The sequence below is a fragment of the Gekko japonicus genome, unplaced genomic scaffold, assembly GCF_001447785.1.
Source record: "Gekko japonicus isolate JY-2015 unplaced genomic scaffold, Gekko_japonicus_V1.1 scaffold615, whole genome shotgun sequence".
Taxonomy (NCBI): domain Eukaryota; kingdom Metazoa; phylum Chordata; class Lepidosauria; order Squamata; family Gekkonidae; genus Gekko; species Gekko japonicus.
Window position 1 is genome coordinate 357,355 of NW_015161969.1, and position 21,335 is coordinate 378,689.

Sequence of the window (21,335 nt, forward strand, 5' to 3'; positions counted from 1 at the left end):
TTCCCCCATCTTATGGGAACCTCCACTGTCATCTGATCCTCCCCACTCCATACCCTCTATTTGTTCACCCATACAACCTGCACCTCTGACCTCTAATGTAAACAGCAAGCCTACTGGGCAGGAGCCTCTATGCTCCACCCAACGAACATATTCTCAGAGCTGATTATTAGTAACAGTAGCTCAGAGATGAAAGTTTTGTGTTAATGAAATCAGATCATATAATTCTTGATTAGTAGTAACTAGGTGTACAAGAGGTAGTTCTTATACAGTGTTGATCCAACTGATCGCATGCAGAGGATGGACAAATCCACTACTTTGAACTTACCTTGTGACATTTCACAAGGATTGGTGTTACTGTCAATGTTTTCAGTATCTGTGTTCAGCTGCTAACGAGATTGCCTGAAGCTTCAGAGTTGTATGTCATTACTACACTAATAACAAGCAGCTTTGTTGATTTGTTTTTTAAATAAGCCTCCGGGAAGCATCACCTCCATCTAGATTGATGCCTGGAAGCCAGGGCAGAAAAAGAACAAGTTCAAACTGAATCTAGGTAAACTGGAGGTGACGGTGGCTGGCAAGGCTGATGATCTAGAAGAGACTGCATGAGTTGCATCCTAGTTAATTTAGCCAGCAGTTTAGAGGTGCTTTTGGACCCAGGATTGTTGCTAGAGAAGCAAGTCAGTGTCTTAGTGCCTTTTTAATTCTATCAGGCAGAAAACTTATCTTCCCTGCCAGACTCAGTTGATCTGGCCATGCCAGGCTACTGTAATCTCAAGGACAGTCTACTGTAACACAGGTACTCTGGAGAGGAGACAGCAAAATTTTCTAAATAAACTAGAAATAATGCACTGCCTATGGGGCTGCCCTTAGAAATGACCATAAAAACTGCAGTTGGTACAAAATATGGCAGTTCAGCTTCTGAGAGGGGCTTCAAGGTGAACACAATGCTTATTCCAGAACATCTTCAAGTTAAAGGGCTGGTGGTAATCATTAACACTCATCACAACCCAGGGTCCACACACCTGAAGAGCCTTTTCTCCCATACAACAGCTACAATTGGCCCAACAGCTTTTATTAAATATGCCCTTCTGCAGGCCAATAAGGATAACTTCAGTGTAGTTACAGGTGCTCTCTACAGTACCACTCTTCTACAGTTTCTGCAGAAGGTCAGAGCTCTTCCTCCTTGTCAATAGAAGGCTGTATGAAGCAGAGTTTTTTAGGCAGGGTTTTTATTGAGGCAGCAAGAGATTTTATTTGTATTTGATTAACACAACTATTTTTTGGATTGTGTGAAACCTGTTGATACTCTATTGTTTTACACTGCTGAACTTGTGAGTTGTACTAAACCACCCTGCAGGAGAAATGTGAGACATAATTTCTGCCGTCCTTGAATGGAATGAGTTGCATCCTAGTTAACTTAGCCAGCAGTTTCGAGGTGCTTTTGGACCCAGGATTGTTGCTAGAGAAGCAAGTCAGTGTCTTAGTGCCTTTTTAATTCTATCAGGCAGAAAACATATCTTCCCTGCCAGACTCAGTTGATCTGGCCATGCCAGGCTACTGTAATCTCAAGGACAGTCTACTGTAAAACAGGTACTCTGGAGAGGAGACAGCAAAATTTTCTAAATAAACTAGAAATAATGCACTGCCTATGGGGCTGCCCTTAGAAATGACCATAAAAACTGCAGTTGGTACAAAATATGGCAGTTCAGCTTCTGAGAGGGGCTTCAAGGTGAACACAATGCTTATTCCAGAACATCTTCAAGTTAAAGGGCTGGTGGTAATCATTAACACTCATCACAACCCAGGGTCCACACACCTGAAGAGCCTTTTCTCCCATACAACAGCTACAATTGGCCCAACAGCTTTTATTAAATATGCCCTTCTGCAGGCCAATAAGGATAACTTCAGTGTAGTTACAGGTGCTCTCTACAGTACCACTCTTCTACAGTTTCTGCAGAAGGTCAGAGCTCTTCCTCCTTGTCAATAGAAGGCTGTATGAAGCAGAGTTTTTTAGGCAGGGTTTTTATTGAGGCAGCAAGAGATTTTATTTGTATTTGATTAACACAACTATTTTTTGGATTGTGTGAAACCTGTTGATACTCTATTGTTTTACACTGCTGAACTTGTGAGTTGTACTAAACCACCCTGCAGGAGAAATGTGAGACATAATTTTTTACAAATATACTGAAAGATCTTTAAATGTATTCAGGTGTCCAGACAGTTTCCAGGCTCCCAAGATTGTTTTTTTCCCCATTTTAATGTATGTCAGTGCAGGCCCGTAGCCAAGATTTTTTTAAATACGGGGGGCCTTTAAATAAGTCAAGGGGCACCACACACACACCCCTGCGCACCCCCCCCAAGGGAGTGCCTGGGCTGGATGGGAAGTTGGGGGGTGCCTTGGTGGTAACTCAGGGGATCAGGCCCCGAGATGCCCAACTACGGGCCTGTGTCAGTGTCTTCTTGCCAGAGCTTCGTATTGTCTTGCCAGGTTGGTTTGGATTCTGTCCTTCGAAACTGATTTTGTCAATCTTGCAGTACTGTGTTCTTTGCTTGAGTCAGGCCCGTAGCCAGAATTTTGTAATTGAGGGCCTTTAAATAAGTCGGGAGCACTGCCATCACAAAATTAAAAATTCAATTTAAATTTTAAAAACTCATGCTCGCCAGTTGAAGCAGGCAGGTATTCACCCTCATTCACTCCCATCTGGTAGCCCTGCAGCCCATTCGCATCATGGCTCATCAACATCATCACGTGGTCCGCCATCGAAACCTGGGCACCCAAAGGTGGCAGCGATCTGAAGAGCAGCTTGCAACACAACAAAAGCGTGTGGTAGGAACGCAGGCGTGTGTCAGCTTTGCTGGATGAAAGTCAGGGAGCCTCGGTAGGATGTCGGGGGGGGGGCAGGCTCCAAAATGCCCCACTATAGCTATGGGCCTGGCTCAAGTCGGTGTGCCTGGGGTTTGTGGTTTGCGTTTGGAGTCTCTGGTTTGATATTGGCTTGGATTCTCTCACTTGACATCTGCTGTTTTAGGCTTGTCACATTGCCCCAGTTTCTGCTGGGATTCCCTGGTTCTGCACTGATTCTTTGGGCTTGTTCGTTCTGTTAGCATTGGGAAGCTTTTGGACAGTGGTTACTTTGCTTGTTCTTGAGTGTTTGGTTACTGTATTCCCTGAAGAAAGCTTCGAATTCTCCTCACCCATAGGAAACAATGTAGGATACCCTGGAGGTTGGTGGACAAGCCCCAGCAGCTCTGTTTCAATTTGGCTGCCTTTGAAAAACAGTCCCTCCAGCCTCCCTCCCCCCCCAAAAAAAGATTTCCCATAAAGAATAATGGAGTGGAATAATATCAGAATCCTGAGGGGGGGAGAACAGATCCGAATATTAAACCAGTATTTAGAACCCAATAATCAGGAATACCAATATTTTTTTTACTTCCTTGATATCTGGATTTGAAAAATACAGGGGTTTTTTTAGGTGCACAACCTTACCCAAATCATAAGAGATGAATTCCTATACCCAAAACACTCTACAGAAGTCTATAGACAGAGAGCTAGGACAGTCAATGTATTGCAGCATGCTTAAGTTACCTGAGGAAACTGTTGTGGTCCACATGGATACTGCATCCCTGGCGATGGCATTCTTAGTGCTCCAGGTGGAGATGCATTTTGGTAGCCTGGAGGCAAGCTGGGATAAGAACTCCCAACATGTCTATTCGTCTTAAGATTCTGAGGAGCAGAAGGGGTATTTGCAGTTGCTAGAAGAAGAATGTGTTCATTAAAAGGCCAGCAATAATGCTAATATTTCAATCCCAAAGTCACTTACTGACTCCCGGGGAGTTTTGTTTCAAGCAAAACAGAAAAGGATAACCAGCACAGTCCATCCAGACAATCCTGTAAGATACTTGTTCTTAAGGTCAATGCTGAGGCTTTCTGTGCCAGCACTGTGTGCTGAGGATGAAGAAGAAGAGATTGGATTTATACCCCGCCCTTCACTCGGAGTCTCAGAGCGGCTTACAAACTCCTTTCCCTTCCCCTCCCCACAACAGACACCCTGTGAGCAATGCTCCCTCTAAGCTGTGGAGTCTTGTGAGCAAAAAATTTACTTTTTGAGCGACTGGCTTTAAAGTTGTGAGCAAGAGATTTGGCTACTGCATAAATTAGTTTGCTCTGGAGCCATCCTTCCTAAGCTAAGACAAAAATGTGTGAGTCAGAGGCTAAAAAACTGTGAGCTAGCTCACACTACCTCAGTTTAGAGGGAACACTGCCTGTGAGGTAGGTGGGGCTGAAAGAGCTCCTTCCAGAACTGTCCTTGCGAGAACAGCTCTGACAGAACTATGGCTTGCCCAAGGTCATCTAGTAGCTGCAAGAGGAGGAGTGGGGAATCAAGCCCAGTTCTCCCAGATTAGAGTCCGCACACTTAACCACTACACCAAACTGGGTATTTGTTAGCAAAAATTACAACTTGTATCTAATTGAATCTCAGTATTTCCATATGTACACATATTACTTTGATTAAGCAGTCAAATTAAATTCTTATTTTTCTAGGGCTCACATTTCTAAAACGTTTTGATTTGTCGATGGTAGCCTGGTGATGTCCATTCTGCAAATACAAATAGTTGCTACCTGGGACTCTGGGGTGGGTTGAGGAGCCCTGCCTGCTGGACTGCAAGCTGCTACATAAGCTGCTAGGTGTGTGTGTGTGCACGCTTTTTCAAAGGACCTTCTTCTGGAGAAAAAGGGCACCACATCTCCTGTATTAATTTGAAAACATACTGAGAAGGGCAACAGAATACACTCAGCGGGGGAGAGGGTCCCTCCATGGTTCCAGCCTGTGACTTATTCCTCACTACAGTTCAGTTTGTGGTGACAGGCCTGTGTTTTCTGTCCCGTACCTTCTTGGTTTGTTGTCCATGATCTTGGCACCAATTAAGTCCTAACTTTGCCAGCCCTTCTTCCTATCATGTCAATAATGTCACACAATTCTGCCATGTGCTTGCAGCTCAGTGAACCCCATACTGCCACCTGGGGATTAAAGGTGGGGCCCAACTCTTGAAAGGCTGTACCTAATCTTCACTGGCCTAAAATGTATCTATACCATACTCTAGAAAGACTATGCCTATACTTTCAGCAATGCTGCCATAAGTTTAATATAGTAAACATATCATACAATAGCGTACGCTTTCTATAATGCACAGTACACCTGGTCACTTTCCATTTCTTGAAAATACTGTTCCAAACTACAGTATCTTACACTGGTATTTGATAACTCATGATTTTGTTACTCAAAGCTGAGAACTGTTACACTAGTACAGAAGGGACACCGTACAAGCAAAGGTACATAGAGTCAGGATGACACTTAACTGCACTACCTTAATACATACTACACTGTTAAGCAAGTAAACAGGAACTGTACAGAAGAAACACTCATTGAGAAATTGCAACAAAATGAAATTAGTAAGTTTAAGGCAACGTCTTACCTGGGAAGCCACCTCCTTCTATAGTATCATAATTATTCTGAACCAATGATCCATCGATGGCAGTAGATGTAGCATCACCTGTTAAGAAAGTCATATGTTGATATTTCAATGTGGATTTTAATTTATTACTTTTAATAATATGTTTTAATGTGTTATTTCATAAGCCACCTCAGGCCGGTGGTCTAGGAGAAGTGGCATAAAAATTACCTAAACAATAAAGAAAAGGCTTAAATCCAGTGTTTCTTATTAACTGACAAGTCATCATCAGCAGTCAAACTTTCTAGGCTACAAGCAATTTAACATTTTGCTTGATATCAGTACAGAACAATGTTCCCTCTAAGCCGTGAAGTCTTGTGAGCAAAAATCCCACTTTGTGAGCCAGTAGACTAAAATTTGAGGACAGGAATTTACAACTCAATGTTGAAAGACATATCAAAGCACTGAACCTACTGGAGATGAAATTCCAGAACAGATTCACTGGTTGCCATAAGCATGGAAAGGAAATAAGAATGTTTCAGAATACATTTGAAGTAGCACCAGATATAAAAAACAACAGACACAACCCCCGCTATGGATGTGGAGGAGAGATTCTCAGAGAGTGCTTTTTCTGTGCCTCCATGCAACCCCTCCCCCAGCACCACAAGGCAAGCTTGGTCATCACATGGCTTCGGCAGCAGCTGAAATTAACTGTACAACCTGCACCCCCCCAGCACTCTTTCTGTGCAGCCCTCCAACCTGCTTTTTTGCTACTATCACCCTCAGACCCAAGCTGTTCCTCCTACCTCAAGAGGCACCATCTACTGCTGTTCTTCCTGTCCCTTTCTTGCAAAAAACACAATAGCAACCTTGCTTCTACTGGGCTCCATAGTCAGCCCCCTCTTGGTCTTGCCCTCCATATTAGCATTTTGACCATTCTGGGTGCTTTGCTAGTCAGCAAAACTCAGGTACCTGCACCACTGCAGAAAACATATTCTTGAAGACGTGTAAATCAGTAGATAATCTTGGTGTGAGTTGGGAAAAATTGAAAAGTATCACAACTGACTGTGAAACAAATACAGTAAGAAGTAAAACTGGTGTAGTTGCAAGAATCAATGAAGAGATACTGAAATTAAACAGTACACTTCCCATGCAATTTCACTTCATCATCCATCAGCAATCCTTGTGTAGTAAGATTCTTCAGTGGGAAAATGTGATGCACATTGTTGTATCCAACATTAATTACATCGGACATCATGGCCTTGCCCACCATCAGTTTCAAAGTTTTCTCTCAAAGATCGATGCAAGATATGGAGATGTATTGTATGATGCAGAAGTCAGGTGGCTTAGAAGAGGCAAACTCCTTAAACGTTTTTTCAGGCTTCATCATGAAGTTGATATCTTTCTCAAAGAGAAAGAAAAGGGTCAAGAAGTACTTTCTGACCCTGGATGGATTCTTGATTTGGCTTGTTTAACTGATATCACAGAGCATGTGCAAACATTGAATCTAAGGTTGCAGGGAAAGGAAAGCTTGTGTGTGACATGTATCCTGAACTGAAAGAAGCAAAACTAAACATGTTTGTGAAGTAAGCTAGTGAAGGTAACTTTTCAAACTTATCATGCTCCAGTAGACTAAAATTTGAGGACAGGAATTTACAACTCAATGTTGAAAGACATATCAAAGCACTGAACCTACTGGAGATGAAATTCCAGAACAGATTCACTGGTTGCCATAAGCATGGAAAGGAAATAAGAATGTTTCAGAATACATTTGAAGTAGCACCAGAAGATGCAAGTAATGTTTTTCAGATGGAACTAATTGATTTGCAAGCCAGTGATATACACCACTTGCTGGTATCACTCCCTTGTACAGAAACATGCCTATATGAAGAAGAGTCCTGGTGAAAACAATAGCTGCTCTTTGGCCCCTGACCCATGAGGGAACCAGAGGATGATGATAAATATATTACAGATGCAGTGCATGCAGTTTCTTGCACTTTAAAAAAAACTTTTTTTGTATTTCTCCATGTGCATGTGAGCCTAGATGTCATGGTGACTTCTGGCAACACCTAGTGGCACTAGGATGCTTCAGAGAGGTGGCATGATATTACCTGCCTCTGTGTCCGTGTCCTGGCCCTGGTATTCCTTGGAGGTCACCCTTCCAAGTAATTGCCAGGGTCAGCCCTGCTTGGCTTCCAAGATCTGATGAGACTGAGCTTGCCTGGGCTATCCAGGTCAGGGCAATTTCTTGCACTTTTAAACAGCACTCATCACATCTAAGTCAAAAGTTAAGGAACAGTTACTTATGAACAGCAAAGCCACTTAATCAAAATTGAGCATATTTGCAGTCAGGATTTCATCACACTATTTTCAGGGGCTTTTCCTCCATACAGACACCTTTGATCAGATGGGTTTAATGCATTTAAAATGCAATATTTGGAACAGAAAGCATTCTCAATCTTGTCAGAATAAGGGGAATGACTGACAGTTACAGATGGGTAGATACCACCATCTAACAGTTTACTAGAATAAAGCCTTTGATGTAGCTTTCCTGCCATGCTATTTTAATGTATCTGGTCACAGAAGAAGAAGAAGAGATTTATACCCTGCCCTTGACTACCTAAAGATGTCTCAGAGCAGCTTACAAACTCCTTTCCCTCCCCCTCCCCACCACAGACACCCTGTGAGGTGGGTGGGGCTGAGAGAACTCTGACACAAACTGCTCTTTTTCAAGGACAGCTGTGCCAAAGCTTGTGACTGACCCAAGGTCACCTCAGCAGGTGCACGTGGAGGAGTGGGGAATCAAACCCGGTTCTCCCAGATTAGAGTCCGCACACTTAACCACTACACCAAACTGGCACAACAAAATTACTCTTCCCTGTTATTGTTAGCTCCTTTCTAAGATTACCAAAGTATATGTCATTAAATCAGCTTGATTCAGTGTTTGTTTCTCTGCTTATATCAGGATAATCACATGAAACAGCATCTAAGAACAGAACTCACTTGTGCCCTCAGACTGCCTGAGTCAAATGATCTGGCCATTCAGTATCACACGGAAATAATGCAATATTACTTAAATGCCAAAAAACTCACATAGTTTATACTAGCACAAAACCTCCAAGCAAAAAAAAAGATTTAACCTATAAAGGGGCTAAAATGACTACATTCACTAAAGATGCCCCAGGATTTTGGGGAAAGCACTAATGAGGTAGGACAGCCTCACACTACAGATGAATATAGTGTCTACAGCACGCAACAAAAATGTGTGCTGGATCCAACCTGCAGTTCCTTCCAGCCTTAATAAAGTTGATTCTGGGACTCATAAGACCATGTGAGTAATAGCCACTGGGGGAACTAGGCTGCAGTGAGGAAGGAGAAAGGGGGTAAATTGCTGTTTCTTCCCTCTTCCATCAGTACATGTCAACTGACAGAAGAGGCAAGATGGGTGATTTTCTCCCTTCCCCCTCCCCACTACATCCTGTGTCCCTGGGAAACCTTTCCTGAAGCTGGAAGGGATAGTAGGGAAGATCAACAATCCTCAGAACCTTGACTAACAGATCACTGGCTCCAACTCAGTATACCAGGTCACTGAAATCTGTTCCCTTGTGCTTGTTAGAGCTCAGAAGATTTGCTTCTGTTAACAGGCAGTGATACGTCTGTTACCAGGAAAGTGGTTCCTTTCACAGCTGCTGCACCAAAATATTGGTAAAACATTCTTGGAAACACTGTCTAAAGTTGTACTATACTTATTTAAATAATAAAATGTACATGAATTCAGAGCTAAATATACTCAGCTTAAAAATAAAGCTTACTAAAGCACAAAATAAGTTCAATATTCAATTAAAAACAAATCACTTGGAATTCTTTTAGAAGTATTGTATTTACTTGGACATTTTCAGGCTGTTTCTTCTCCCAAAAAGAACTTGAAGCTGCTTACAAAATAAACAAAACGAGTACCAAATCACAAAAAAAAACAAATAAAATCATTAGCTCCTAAGCCACTGTGACTCATCATATGGGAAACATAATCCATCGAATGAAAGACCTACGTGGATGTATCTGATTCAGTGGCCTTTGTAAGGACCAAACGGGGGCTATACAGTCGTGACTGGATCACAGTCTGTGGGGTACACGTGAATACTGCTGCTGTCGTAACATTCAGCTCATAGCTAAAAACCAAAAATAAACAGCTACATTACTGGGGTGATAAAACGAAGTCATTTTCACTGCCATAAAGCAAATAATGCCTTACCTTCTTGCCTGGTTGCTGAATTCTGCACAGTCTGTGATGCAATACTTCCTAGTGGAGCTGTTGAGGGAGCTGATGGCTGTGTAGAAACTGGATTTCCAATGGGAGGCGGTCCTAAAGGAGGTCGGACTGGTGAATATGTTGGCGGATTAAGTGGTAGAGGAACAGAACCTGAAAAAAAAAACAGAACTTAAAATGAACATAGCACAATGACAAGTTTTACTTTGCTTCAGAACCAAAAAAGCAATATTAATTTTTACTCCAATTAACAGCTATTACAGGAGGCCCCAAACAAGTTTAAAGAATTTAACCTCACTTCCTTAATTATTCAGTACCACCTGATCAAAAATACTTCTTCCCACCTGCTTTCAAGACGGATATTTTCAAGACATGCTGCGAAAATTAATATAATGTTGCAGATAATTAATATAACCGAGCATCATAGGTAGGACTCAGCATCAAAAGAAAGGAACAGTACAATATAAACAAACTGCCAGCTCTGGAGGAAAGTACATGCTCTCACTATTCCCCTCCAAATTAGCAACACTGTAGTATCTCACTGCTCTTCAGTGAAAGGACATGCTTGATTGTATACTCACATCCAGGGAGCTTTTTTTTTTAAAAAAAAGAGGTGCCGGAACTCTCAAAAGGTAAAAGAAGTTTTCAATCTGTATACTGAAAACTCATGAACTTTTAGACATTTTAAAAAGAATTTTGTCAAACAGGTTCCGGAACGCCGTTCTGGCACGTTCCCCCAGAAAAAAAGCCCTGCTCACATCACTACAACTCAGTTTCCTATTCACAAAATAAACCTCTGTTCTTATTCACAGGAGAGAAGCGTTAGTGGGATTTTGCTTGCTGGACACAGTTCGATCTGTAGCTGTGCTCTGGATTTGTAGGCACCAGGGGTGTGCATTCGGCAATAACCGAACCAAAAAAATACCCCCGAGATACCTTGTTGGTATTTTTCAGGTATCACATAAGCTACCGGTATAGCTGAACTTGAAAAAACCAATGTTATCTGGCTTCTTTTGGGGTTCATTTTGCTATACCGAAAACAAGGTGTCATTTAAACCTAACAGCCTGAGCCGCCAGTCAGCTGCTGGATTTAAATGCCTTTCATTCCCTCCCTGACATCAGGGAGGGAAAGAAAGGCATTTTAAACATGCCTGATTCCCTGCCCAATCTTCTCCTGCGGAGCACCTGGAGAAGAATGGGCAGGGAACCCAAGCATGTCTGCAAGCCGGCCCTTTGCTTCCCCAGCCAGCCTGCCACGGGTTGGCTGGGGAAGCGAAGGACAGGCATGCAGACATGCTCCCTTCCTTTGCCGAGCCTCTCCACTTTTGCAGAGAAACTCGGGGAGGGGAGGGAAGGGAAAGGGGGGGGCATGTTTAAATGAATTTCTTTCCCTCCCAGAGACTGGGGAGGGAAAGAAACGCATTTTAAACATACCTGGGCTCCTTGCCTGCCCCATGTCAGCTAAAGAAGGGAAGACATAGAGCCAAGGATTTCCCTTGTCAATTTCACTCATAGCTGACTGGTGGGGAGTGAAATTTACAAGGAAATCTGTAGGGGCTATCAGAAGGAAGGAAGGCATTTTAACATGCCTCCTTTCCCTCTGGTGGTGTATATCAGACCTGAATATATTCAGCAATACCGAATATTTCCCAAATCTGAATACTTTACCAGTATTGGACTGGGGAAATTCGGCATTTACTGATATTTTTGGGTCTGATTTACCTGAAGCCGAAAAATACTGACTTTGGGGTGTGCAAAAAGCACTTGGTTGCTTTCCAGAAGTAATTGTCCCTCTCCTCCAAAATACTTTGCTTGTCATAACCTTGTTTTTGTATCAGGCCCCACAGACAAAATTGTTCACTGCTTAACTGCTACCCCAGTGAGACAAGAACTCAACAAATCATAACTCTATCTTTATATAGTGTCTTTGTTTTAGAAGACTACGACCCAAAGCAATTAATAAGAGCCATTGGGGGGGAGGAAGAGACAGAACATTACTATTGAAGAAATAGAAATAAAAATTAATGGATTACACAAAATCCTGTGTATTTAGCCATACAGAAATCTCTGCATTAATGCACATTTGAATGTTGCCAGGAAGTTATAAACTGTGAATCATAATGGCTACAAAAATAAAATCTCAAAAAATGGTTACTTCAAGGGAAATTATGATAGAGCAACATTCTTTGTATCACAAAAACATACTCAACAATAGAGAATGTATATAATCAAATGGAAAACAAATTATATTGGCTTCATTCTTAATTTGCCCTTGCAGAGGAGCACTTTCACTTGTACAGGAGGTGACCATTTCTGCTAATTCCGTTTTCACGTTCCATGCTATTCTAAGAGTTCTTCAATCCTCAGAACTGTGGAGAAGAATATGTAAAACAAGAAAAAGAGGGAAAGCCATGTTTTGCAAACAGAGCTCTGCCAATGGATCACAGAAGCCAATCTCTTAAGTATTCAGTGAAGTAGGCAGAAATGAAAGAGACGTTAGAAGATTCTGTATTCCAAAGTGAGAACAATCATATAGATGACCAAAGACTGGAATCCAAAAGTGAAAAGGTTGCTGCAACATTCAGTTGACTGAAGATTCCAAATTCCCCTGAGGTTTAAAAGGGTGCTGGAACAAATCCAGTAACTTGTTTTGGATATGTTCAACACAATTTTGAAATACATTCTTTTAATATAGACAGTTAATTGAAAAAATCTTTCAGGGAGATAGAACTATTCAAGACTGAGTTCACACTCCCCTTTAGTTTGCATTGGTAATATGCTCAAAAATATCAAGAAGCATAAAGTGGTAACAACCTGCACAGATTATTCTTTCAAGCTGCATAATTTCAAAGAATTCATAATTTTAAAGGGTTGAATTCAAGCATTTTGAATGAGTAATTATCAGGATTCTTTGCCAGCTAAATCACAGAAAAATGTACTGGAACAGTTACAACTTTCTTTGCTTACCTGGCTTTGTGTAGCTGTTTTGAACTGGAGGACCTCCAGGAGAAGAAACATAATGATAGCTTGTGGGTAGATTTGTATTCCCTGATGATGACAGCAATGGCTGAGTTGCTGCTGTTGCTGCTGGGTGAGCAAAATGGTTTGCTGGAGAGCCAGTTGTTGGCTGATTCAAAGGAGTCTGCCCATACTGCCAGTTTGAGTGTGCTGGGAAATTAACTCCAGAAGAATAGCTACCAGGAGAGGCTGATACAGCAGCTGAGTTTTGCAATGGAGGAGGCATGTGGGCAACAGGTCCAGGTTGTATTGTTGCCAAAGAAGATCCAGTAGGTGGTCTATTAAGAGTCTGCCCAGGTCCCTGATAATTACTAAAAGATGAAACAGGCTGTGAACCACCATAGTTATATAGTCCAGAAGATGTATGCAGAGGATTCTTTGTTGATGTCTGCTGGGAATACACACCTGGAACCCAAGAATTATATGCTTGTCCATCTGTCATATGTGATGAATTCATCAATGAGCTTTGCACAGGACCTGCCCAGGGAAGGGGGGTAAGAAAATTTTAATTGAATAAATACCATATAGCAAATTCTTACCACTGACAAATCATGCTTCAGATACAAAAATGAGCAAACAAATTATACTGACAGGGAAAAGGCAGTACAAATTCTAGTAATATATAACTTTTGCCAACCTGATTTAATGCAGTTTAACATGACATTTGCTACAACCCATCCACCTAACACAGATACTTGTACATTCTAAAAAGACAGTTCAAGATGGGCAACCATGTTAGTCTGTCTGTAGCAGTAGAAAAGAGAAAGAGTCCAGCAGCACCTTAAAAACTAACAACATCTGTGGCAGGGTATGAGCTTTCGTGAGTCGCTGTTCGCTGCTTATCAGAAGAAATTAGCAGTGACTCACAAAAGTTCATACCCTGTCACAAATTTTGTTAGTCTTTAAAGTGCTACTGGACTTTTGCTCTTTTCTAATTCTAAAAAGATGTTAACAAATAAGGAATGAGACAATGCTTATTTTGTGAGTTAAAATGAAGTTACATCTTTGTAGAAACCTATTATGAGCATTAAGCTAATTGAGCATAATTTCACAATCAGAATTAATCTTCTTTGAGATTTCACAGTAATTTCTGTAGTTAAACCTCTGTAAATAAGTCAGGCAGGTAGCAGAAGATGCCCTGTTCTTTTGTTTAAAAGTTATTCAAAAGGAACTCAAGGATATTTTATTATCAGCAATTGGGGGGGGGGAATCAGCATAATAAAGCAGAATGCATTCAACTTTGTTGTCTGGAAGGAAGGTATCATTCTAGGGTTGCCAACTCCTGCTGCGGCCTGGAGATTTGTTAGGATTTGGAAATATCCATGGGTTTTTACAGTACCCAGATAAGATATACAAAACTACACACTGGTCGCCAGTGGTGTGGAAGTTATTCCTGGTAATTATCTTTTACGTTACAAAAGAATTTGCTTCAGTATGCGGGTAAGACCATGATAGGGTTAGGCCTGCCAACAAGTTTACTTTCACTCTCATTTTTACCAGAAACTAATCTGTGCCTCAAAGCAATTCCAACTGACTTTGGGATCTCATTCTGTTCTGGTATCTTCCCAGCCAGAAAGGAAGAGAGGGAGCACTGTACCACTACACAAACCACCTCTTTTGCCCCCCACCCCACCCATGATATTTTATTAGATTTAGATATCATGCCAGTAAAAACAGTAAGAGGTTTTTTAAAATAACTGAAATAAGATTTACTATTCATTTCTACTAAAAAGTATTTTTCAGACCCAGTGGCATGGAGCTTAGTTTGATTATATGCTTATTTACTCAGATGTAAGTCCGAACAGGTTTACTAGGTCCTATTTTTAAATAAATGCACAAGATTGCAGTCCTGAACATGTACAATGTATGTATATTTACAGTAATCTAATATTTGCAGTAGTCCAGTCTAGATGCAACAATATAATCTAATGCTCTATGCAGAGCTGCCCTTGAGAAGTGTCTGGAAATTTCAATTGGTACAGAATACCACAGTCAGGATGTTGACAGGAGACAGTCACAGAGACCATATCACTCCTGCCTTGGCCCATCTACACTGGCTCCCAATTTGTTTCTGGGCATAACTCCGCCTTGAGCCTGTTCTGTGGCTAGGCGGGATACAGATCGAAATTATAAATAAATAAATAAATAAACAAACAAACAAACTCAAGGTGTTGATCTTGACCTTCAACCCCTTATATAGTTTATGAAAGTGCCCAACCACTGCTGTCATCTTCAGAGGCCATGCAGGTTCCCCCACCCTTCTGAGACTAGGTGGGTGACAACCTGGGAGAGGATCTTCTCAGCCATGGCACCAAAGCTCTGGAACTTCTTTGGTGAAGACTTCTTTGGTTCGTTTGGTATTCCTTCAATGATCCCTCCTTCCTAACCAGTGTTTTAAGTGTTGTTTTTATGTTTCATATGTATTTTCACTCTGCTTTTAATCTTTTTAATGATGCTTTGGGAAAGGTGATTTTAATGGTTTTAAGAAATTATTTTATCATGTATGTTTTAAATAGTTAGCTGCCTTGGTGGCCCCTGTAAGAAAGACGAGAAATAAATACAATAAATACCAAGACAGGCCAGCCAACCCAGCACTGTCTACTTTGAACATTAGCATACATGACAGTCACGCCCACAGACCATTCCACATCCTGCTGCTGCTGAAGAACCTTTTATCAGGAGATACCAGGTTCTGAAACCGTGAACTTTCTGAATGCAAAGCATGTGTTCAAGACTAAATTATGCCCCCTCTCCTTACTTGGAAATTTTTTTGTGAAAAAGCAGGCTTTAATGTGTTAGCCTTAAGGTACCACAGAACTCCTTGCTTTTAGAAAATCTGTTGATCTATTTTGTAATTTCTTTTCAAGAGGAGTTAAAGCTAAACATTGTACTTGTCCTATTAACAGAAAGTTTATAATGTTCAAATACTATACAGCATGTATACTTTACAGAACAAAGAAAACCAAAGTGTTACAGATTACAGTGCTGAGTGCTACATACTAGCCTAAATTTGTTCAGATTTTGTGAAACAAATTTCCTGTCCCTGATAATGTACATGCTGTGCAGTATTTGAGATTATACAAAAACTATGCATTTGCTGACAAGAATATTAAGCATTTGAAATGACAGATAGGTCAGTGTTATAAATCACAAAAAAGTAAAAATAATTTCATGTTTCCATTAATTTAGATAAGACTGAAGATGGCAAGTTCAATTTTTGAGGTTTAAAAGCCTGTTCTCCACTTGTGTTAAGGTTTCTTATTTCATAAATACATATAAGTCAAGAAAAGGTCTTTTACAGAAATTCATAATAAGCAGACAGATAAATGATATATCATATCTTTCGTTAACATTTAGAATAAGGACTGATTAGTCTAAGGATATAGATAATATTGTGTTCAAATTGAACGTGCAAGCTGGCTAACAAACCCAGCTACAATTTGTAGATGTCTGGGTATGCAGCAGTATGGTCTTAAGCTGATGACAATCTAGAAAAAACCAGATTTTGGAATTTGTAAACACGGGTCAGAAACCATGAAAATGAATGCAAACATCCAATGAGAGTGCGTACAAACCAAGAAAAGTGTATCACCAAGATTAAGTCCAATGGGATCCATATGGGAATGAAGAGAGTTGAAGAGAGTTACTAAAGATGAAGGAAGTGGAATAATGGTAAAAAAGGGAGAACTGGAAAGCATGGAAACACAAGACAATGATATTTTGGTGTAGTGGGATGGCTAAATGCTAGCATACTAGACAAGGCAGAAGGTGCTCCATCACAAGATGTGCAATCAGCCCGAAACAACAAAACATGATTTGCTTGTACCAATGCTGAAATATGCAAGGCCATGCTTTAACCACAGAATCATATCAAGCAGCACATTATGTCAAAGTCCTGACACTGCCCCCTTTTATTCAATAACACCAAGCCAGAAGACCTCCTAACCAGTTTTACTGAAAAACAGCTAAAACTATGCTGTATGCCAGTGATCCCCAATCTGTTTCCTGATGCCAACCTACTTCTTCTCCAATACAAGGAACCAGGTCTGACTTCCTTCCACTTCAGAAGAGCCCAAGAAGCATCATGCTTGACTCTACAGGGAACACACATTTCACAGAACCTCCCAACATTTTGTGATTGAACCCAGACTCCATGGCAGCTTCAGCTTTGTAACACCCACGAGCTCAAAATGCCCCCAGGTTGTGAATGTGTGCCATCTGAAAACAGAACACCAATTTTAGCATCAATGAAACTGACAGTTGCTCCTGAAGAGTCTTGAAAGAGTACTTCTGCAGTGTTCCCTCTATGATGTGCGCATGAGCGGCCACTCATTAACACAGGAAGCCCCACTCAGCAGCAATCTGGAGCCACACAGGGTCTCGCACGGCCCATGGCCCATTTTAAGATTACAGCACTTATATTCTGCTCAGGATGCGAACTGTTCTGCTCAGTAAGGTAAAGGTAAAGGTTCCCTTGCTCGAAAGCCAGTCAAATCCGACTCTAGGGTTGCGGTGCTCATCTCTGTTTCAAATCCGAAGAGCCAGCGCTGTCCAAAGACGTTTCTGTGGTCATGTGGCTGGCATGACTAAGCACCAAGGCGCACGGAACGCTGTTACCTTCCCACTGATGTGGTACCTATTTATCTACTTGCAATTTCTTGCTTTCGAACTGCTAGGTTGGCAGGAGCTGGAACTAGAGACGGGAGCTCTCTCCGTCATGCGGCACACTCGGGTCTCGAACTGCTGAACTACCGACCTTCCACAGCTTGCAGTTCAGCGTCTTAACCACTTGAGCCACCGCAGCTCCTATTTCTACTCAGTAGAGGGGGGAAATTAGAGGAAACGTTTTGTTCTGAGGTGCTTTTCGTCATTCCGATATTGGTACCTTCCACTTCTTCTGCCTTTTTTGATTCAACTGAAGTAGTGTGAGTGAGGGTGTACACACAGAAGAGGAATTATCTGAAACATTTTAAAATGTAAAGCATCACACATCTAGATTACCTCAGTGTTCCCTTTATATTCCTTGATCACCTCAATTTCTTCTTATTTCATTTGAATTGTTAAATTCATAAATTCAAAAGTGTACATTTTGAACAGCAGTGTTTTCTTGATCCAACTGGCAAACTATTTCTTTGTACATTATTCTATTTCAACTGCAATAAAGTACATCATCCTGTATATATATAAATAAAAGCCGAATGGTGGTGGCACTTCTCTAGAACATTCCACACGCTCCAAAATCAGTTCGCTCTCTGATCTCTCATTCAGAGGGTCTCCCTATCCACTGGCTGCTTTGCCTGAGTCCTGCCTCCAACATTCTAAACATTTTGCTGTTCCTCTCCCCCCCCCCCATAGCCAGTCAGAACACAGAGGTTATTTGCATATGCAGCCTCATTGTCCTCTGCCTGGGAACACAGAGGTCGTTTGCATATGCGACTTGATTGGCTTTTGCCTCTAACATTCTAAACAGTTTGCTGTTCTGAGGTAAAATGTGTCCAATCTCCAGGTGAGGGCTGGAGATCACTCAGAATTACAACTGCTTTCCAGATGGCAGAGATCAGTTCCCCTGGAGAAAATGGTGGGCTCTGTATCCTTATATGCTGCTGAGGTGGCCCCCGTATGACAGCCAATGTGACTTGGCAGTCAGGGCTTCAGAGCACGGGAGAGACTGCAGGTGTGTGGGGGGAGGAAAGCTGAAGAGTGAGGTGGAAATAAAGGTAGGTTGATGATTGGCTGGGAAGGAGATAGGGTTGCCAACTCCAGGTGGGAAATTCCTGGAGATGTGAGGGATGGAGCCTGGAGAGGGTGAGGTTTCAGGAGGCGTGGGACCTCGGACAGGTACAAAGTCATAGACTCCACCCTCCAAACCAACTATTCCTTTCTGGGGAACCATCATTGCCAATCTCCAGGTGAGGGCTGGAGATCACTCAAAATTACAACTGTTCTTTAGGTAGCAGAGATCAGTTCCTCTGGAGAAAATGGTGGACTCAGTGTCATTATACCTCCTGAGGTTGCCACAGCAAATTGACACTGAGTGTCCAAGGCCAGGGCACCCGCCCAGAGCCTCTTTCTAGAGGTCGTTGTATTTATTTCCACAACGGGCCTTTTTCCTAGTCCTGTATAAGCCCCTCACAATGCTGGTAAAACACAAGCTACATTCAGAGGCCAGCACTGTGTATTCAAGCTAATATTAAGACCCTCTCAAAAACACAGTAAGTTCTGTTTTTATAAGGCTTCAGTATTTCAAGATTGCTAATTCATTATTCGAGGTATTCTAAGTGTAAGCACCCTACTCCAGCACACAATGTCAAGATCTTCCCACTGCCACAAATCATACTGCCACATGTACAAAAGCAAATGGTGACTGAGGCTTCTTCTAGAGCTGACTGTAAATGATATTCTAAATACTACTATTTTCCTCACTTATCCCAATGTCAGGATGTTTTTCAAAGGAGAATTCATGCATAGGTTTCATAAATTTGTTTAGAATAGTCAAGATACATTCTATCCAATTGTTATAAGCCAAGACACACAAAGAACAAGATTGCCATGTTTTCAGCAACCTGGTTTTACATAAACTGAGTGTGTAGTACTCCACTTCTTCATATATCCTTCTACAGCTTCAGCAGAGCAGAATTCTGTACCTTCTCTCCTAAACCCAGTGGTCCTGTTCCTATGAGGTCAGTGATGAAATTTCTCATTTCCAATATTTCTTCCTGAAAACAGAACACCTATAACAATGATGCACTGGATACATTTGAAAAGCATTTGGAAAATGTTTCTATCAGCACCCATCCAACCTCATATATGTGCAAGGGACCAAGTCTAAAGATTGCTTACTAAATCTGCTTCACCCAGAAAGATCTGTGGGTGTACACGTGGGTGAAAGGGCATAGTTCATATAGTTCTCCACCCAGTCTCCAGTGACAGCTTCAATTACACTGTGTGACGAAGGCAAAACTAAGCAGAGAGATAAGAGAACCTATGTTATGTGAATATATCCAAACTCTCACACCAGTGGCCTTTGGTCATGATTACTAGAGCATTTGTATCAATCCAAGAACACTTGGATTGATATACCAGTGGCCCTATATGAAGCACTTTAAGCATAAGCACTGCTTCCTTATAGGGGGCTGGAGGATAATTACATTGCAATCCGAAATACATTTCCTAAGAGTAAGGATTCTGAGTAGTCTTGCTTAGGATGGCACTGTTAATCAAGAAAAGTCCCTCATCATAAGCATCCAATTGACTACGCACCTCTAAGAAATACACAATAATGTGAAGTTTTATTATTATTGCATCTCCTAGATTTATTTCTGGAATATTACATCAATCCCATGGCAGAATAAAACAGAAGGGTTGAGGCAAGCACCTACCTTTGGGGCTTTCCGTCAAAGCAGATTTAAAAGAGCTTATAGAATAGGGTGAATGGGCTCTGGCTGCAACTGCTTTAATTATGTGCTTTAAATTATGCATTTTAATTAGTTTACTGGATGATTGTTTTTGCACTGTCTCCATTTGTTGTCACTCACCATAGGTCCTGATTGTGTCAGGAGAACAGTACGATATGTTTTTAAGTATTATACGTAAAGAAACATATCAAGGGCACTTAAGCATACTACTACAGACCTCCTCAGCCACCCTAGCATTAAACCACTAACAGCACCATAAACCACAGAATGGGTCTAAATCCCAACCTGAAAGCACTTTATCTCAGTCCAGTCCTGTAAGAAGGACCAGTGCCTTCAGAACGGTGGATAAACAATTCCCAGATGAAGTTAGTTTAGAAACGGGGGGGAAACGCTCCCCACACTAGTTTCTAGCTCATGGACTTTGATTCAAAGTCCAGTCAAGAAACTAGACAAGCTCGGCCTTGAAATCTCAGACCTCAAACAAAGCTAGAGTGGGGAAATCCCGTGGCCAGAGTGCCGACAACCCGGAGATAAATGATATACTCCTGGCCACACGCCCCATTCACAGACGGAAGAGAGACTGGGGGGGGGGGGGCAAGTGAGAGCAACCCTTCCTGTCCACGCAGACATAAATCCCATTTACACGCTGTCACACACGGGCAGTTTCACCCGGCCCAGCAAAGCCACCCTCAGATACCGTACACAGCACACCCCTTACCGCCCCCACCAGCCCGAACAAGGCGCGGCCAGGCCTCACTCACCGTTGCTGTACGGCTGTGGCTGTTCAGCCCCATTTTGGTTGCCATACGCGGGTCTCCCCGAGTGAGCCATGGCGATGGCAGGGAAGTCTGTGCCCAGGTGCCTGTGACTGCAGGCCCGCCCCAGCACCAAGCCCAGGGGGGGGCGGGAGGTACTCACGCTCACACCGGAAGGGACCGGACAAGGACGCGCAAGCGCACTCCGTACACGTGGCACTTCCGGGACAGCGTTCTGCAGCGGTGGGCGTGGCGTCTAGCTCAGGCAGAGCTGTGGTCCTTCTCGGCGATAACTTAAAGGGATAGTACGAGACAACGCTCACTCTTGCTTTGTCTGGTAAACGAATCTCTGGACCTTCTCAGCCCAGTGTTCCCAGCATTTTGAATCCGATTCAACGAGGTTCTGGAATGTAAAGTCTAGCTAGTCCT

The 21,335-nt window shown here is 42.1% G+C and overlaps 1 protein-coding gene across 1 annotated transcript in view; it reads right to left on the reverse strand.

The window, feature by feature from the left end:
- The window catches only part of SEC24A (SEC24 homolog A, COPII coat complex component), a 48,337-nt gene extending 27,297 nt beyond the window's left edge, over positions 1–21,040 (reverse strand). Inside the window, exons 1-5 of the mRNA XM_015429649.1 lie at positions 20,913–21,040; positions 12,686–13,213; positions 9,704–9,871; positions 5,476–5,553; positions 3,587–3,753 (exon numbers count right to left, since the gene is read on the reverse strand). Coding sequence (XP_015285135.1) covers positions 3,587–3,753; positions 5,476–5,553; positions 9,704–9,871; positions 12,686–13,213; positions 20,913–20,982 — 1,011 coding nt within the window. The 5' untranslated portion in view covers positions 20,983–21,040. The remainder of the gene's footprint in view (positions 1–3,586; positions 3,754–5,475; positions 5,554–9,703; positions 9,872–12,685; positions 13,214–20,912) is intronic.
- Between the last annotated feature and the right edge of the window lie 295 nt (positions 21,041–21,335).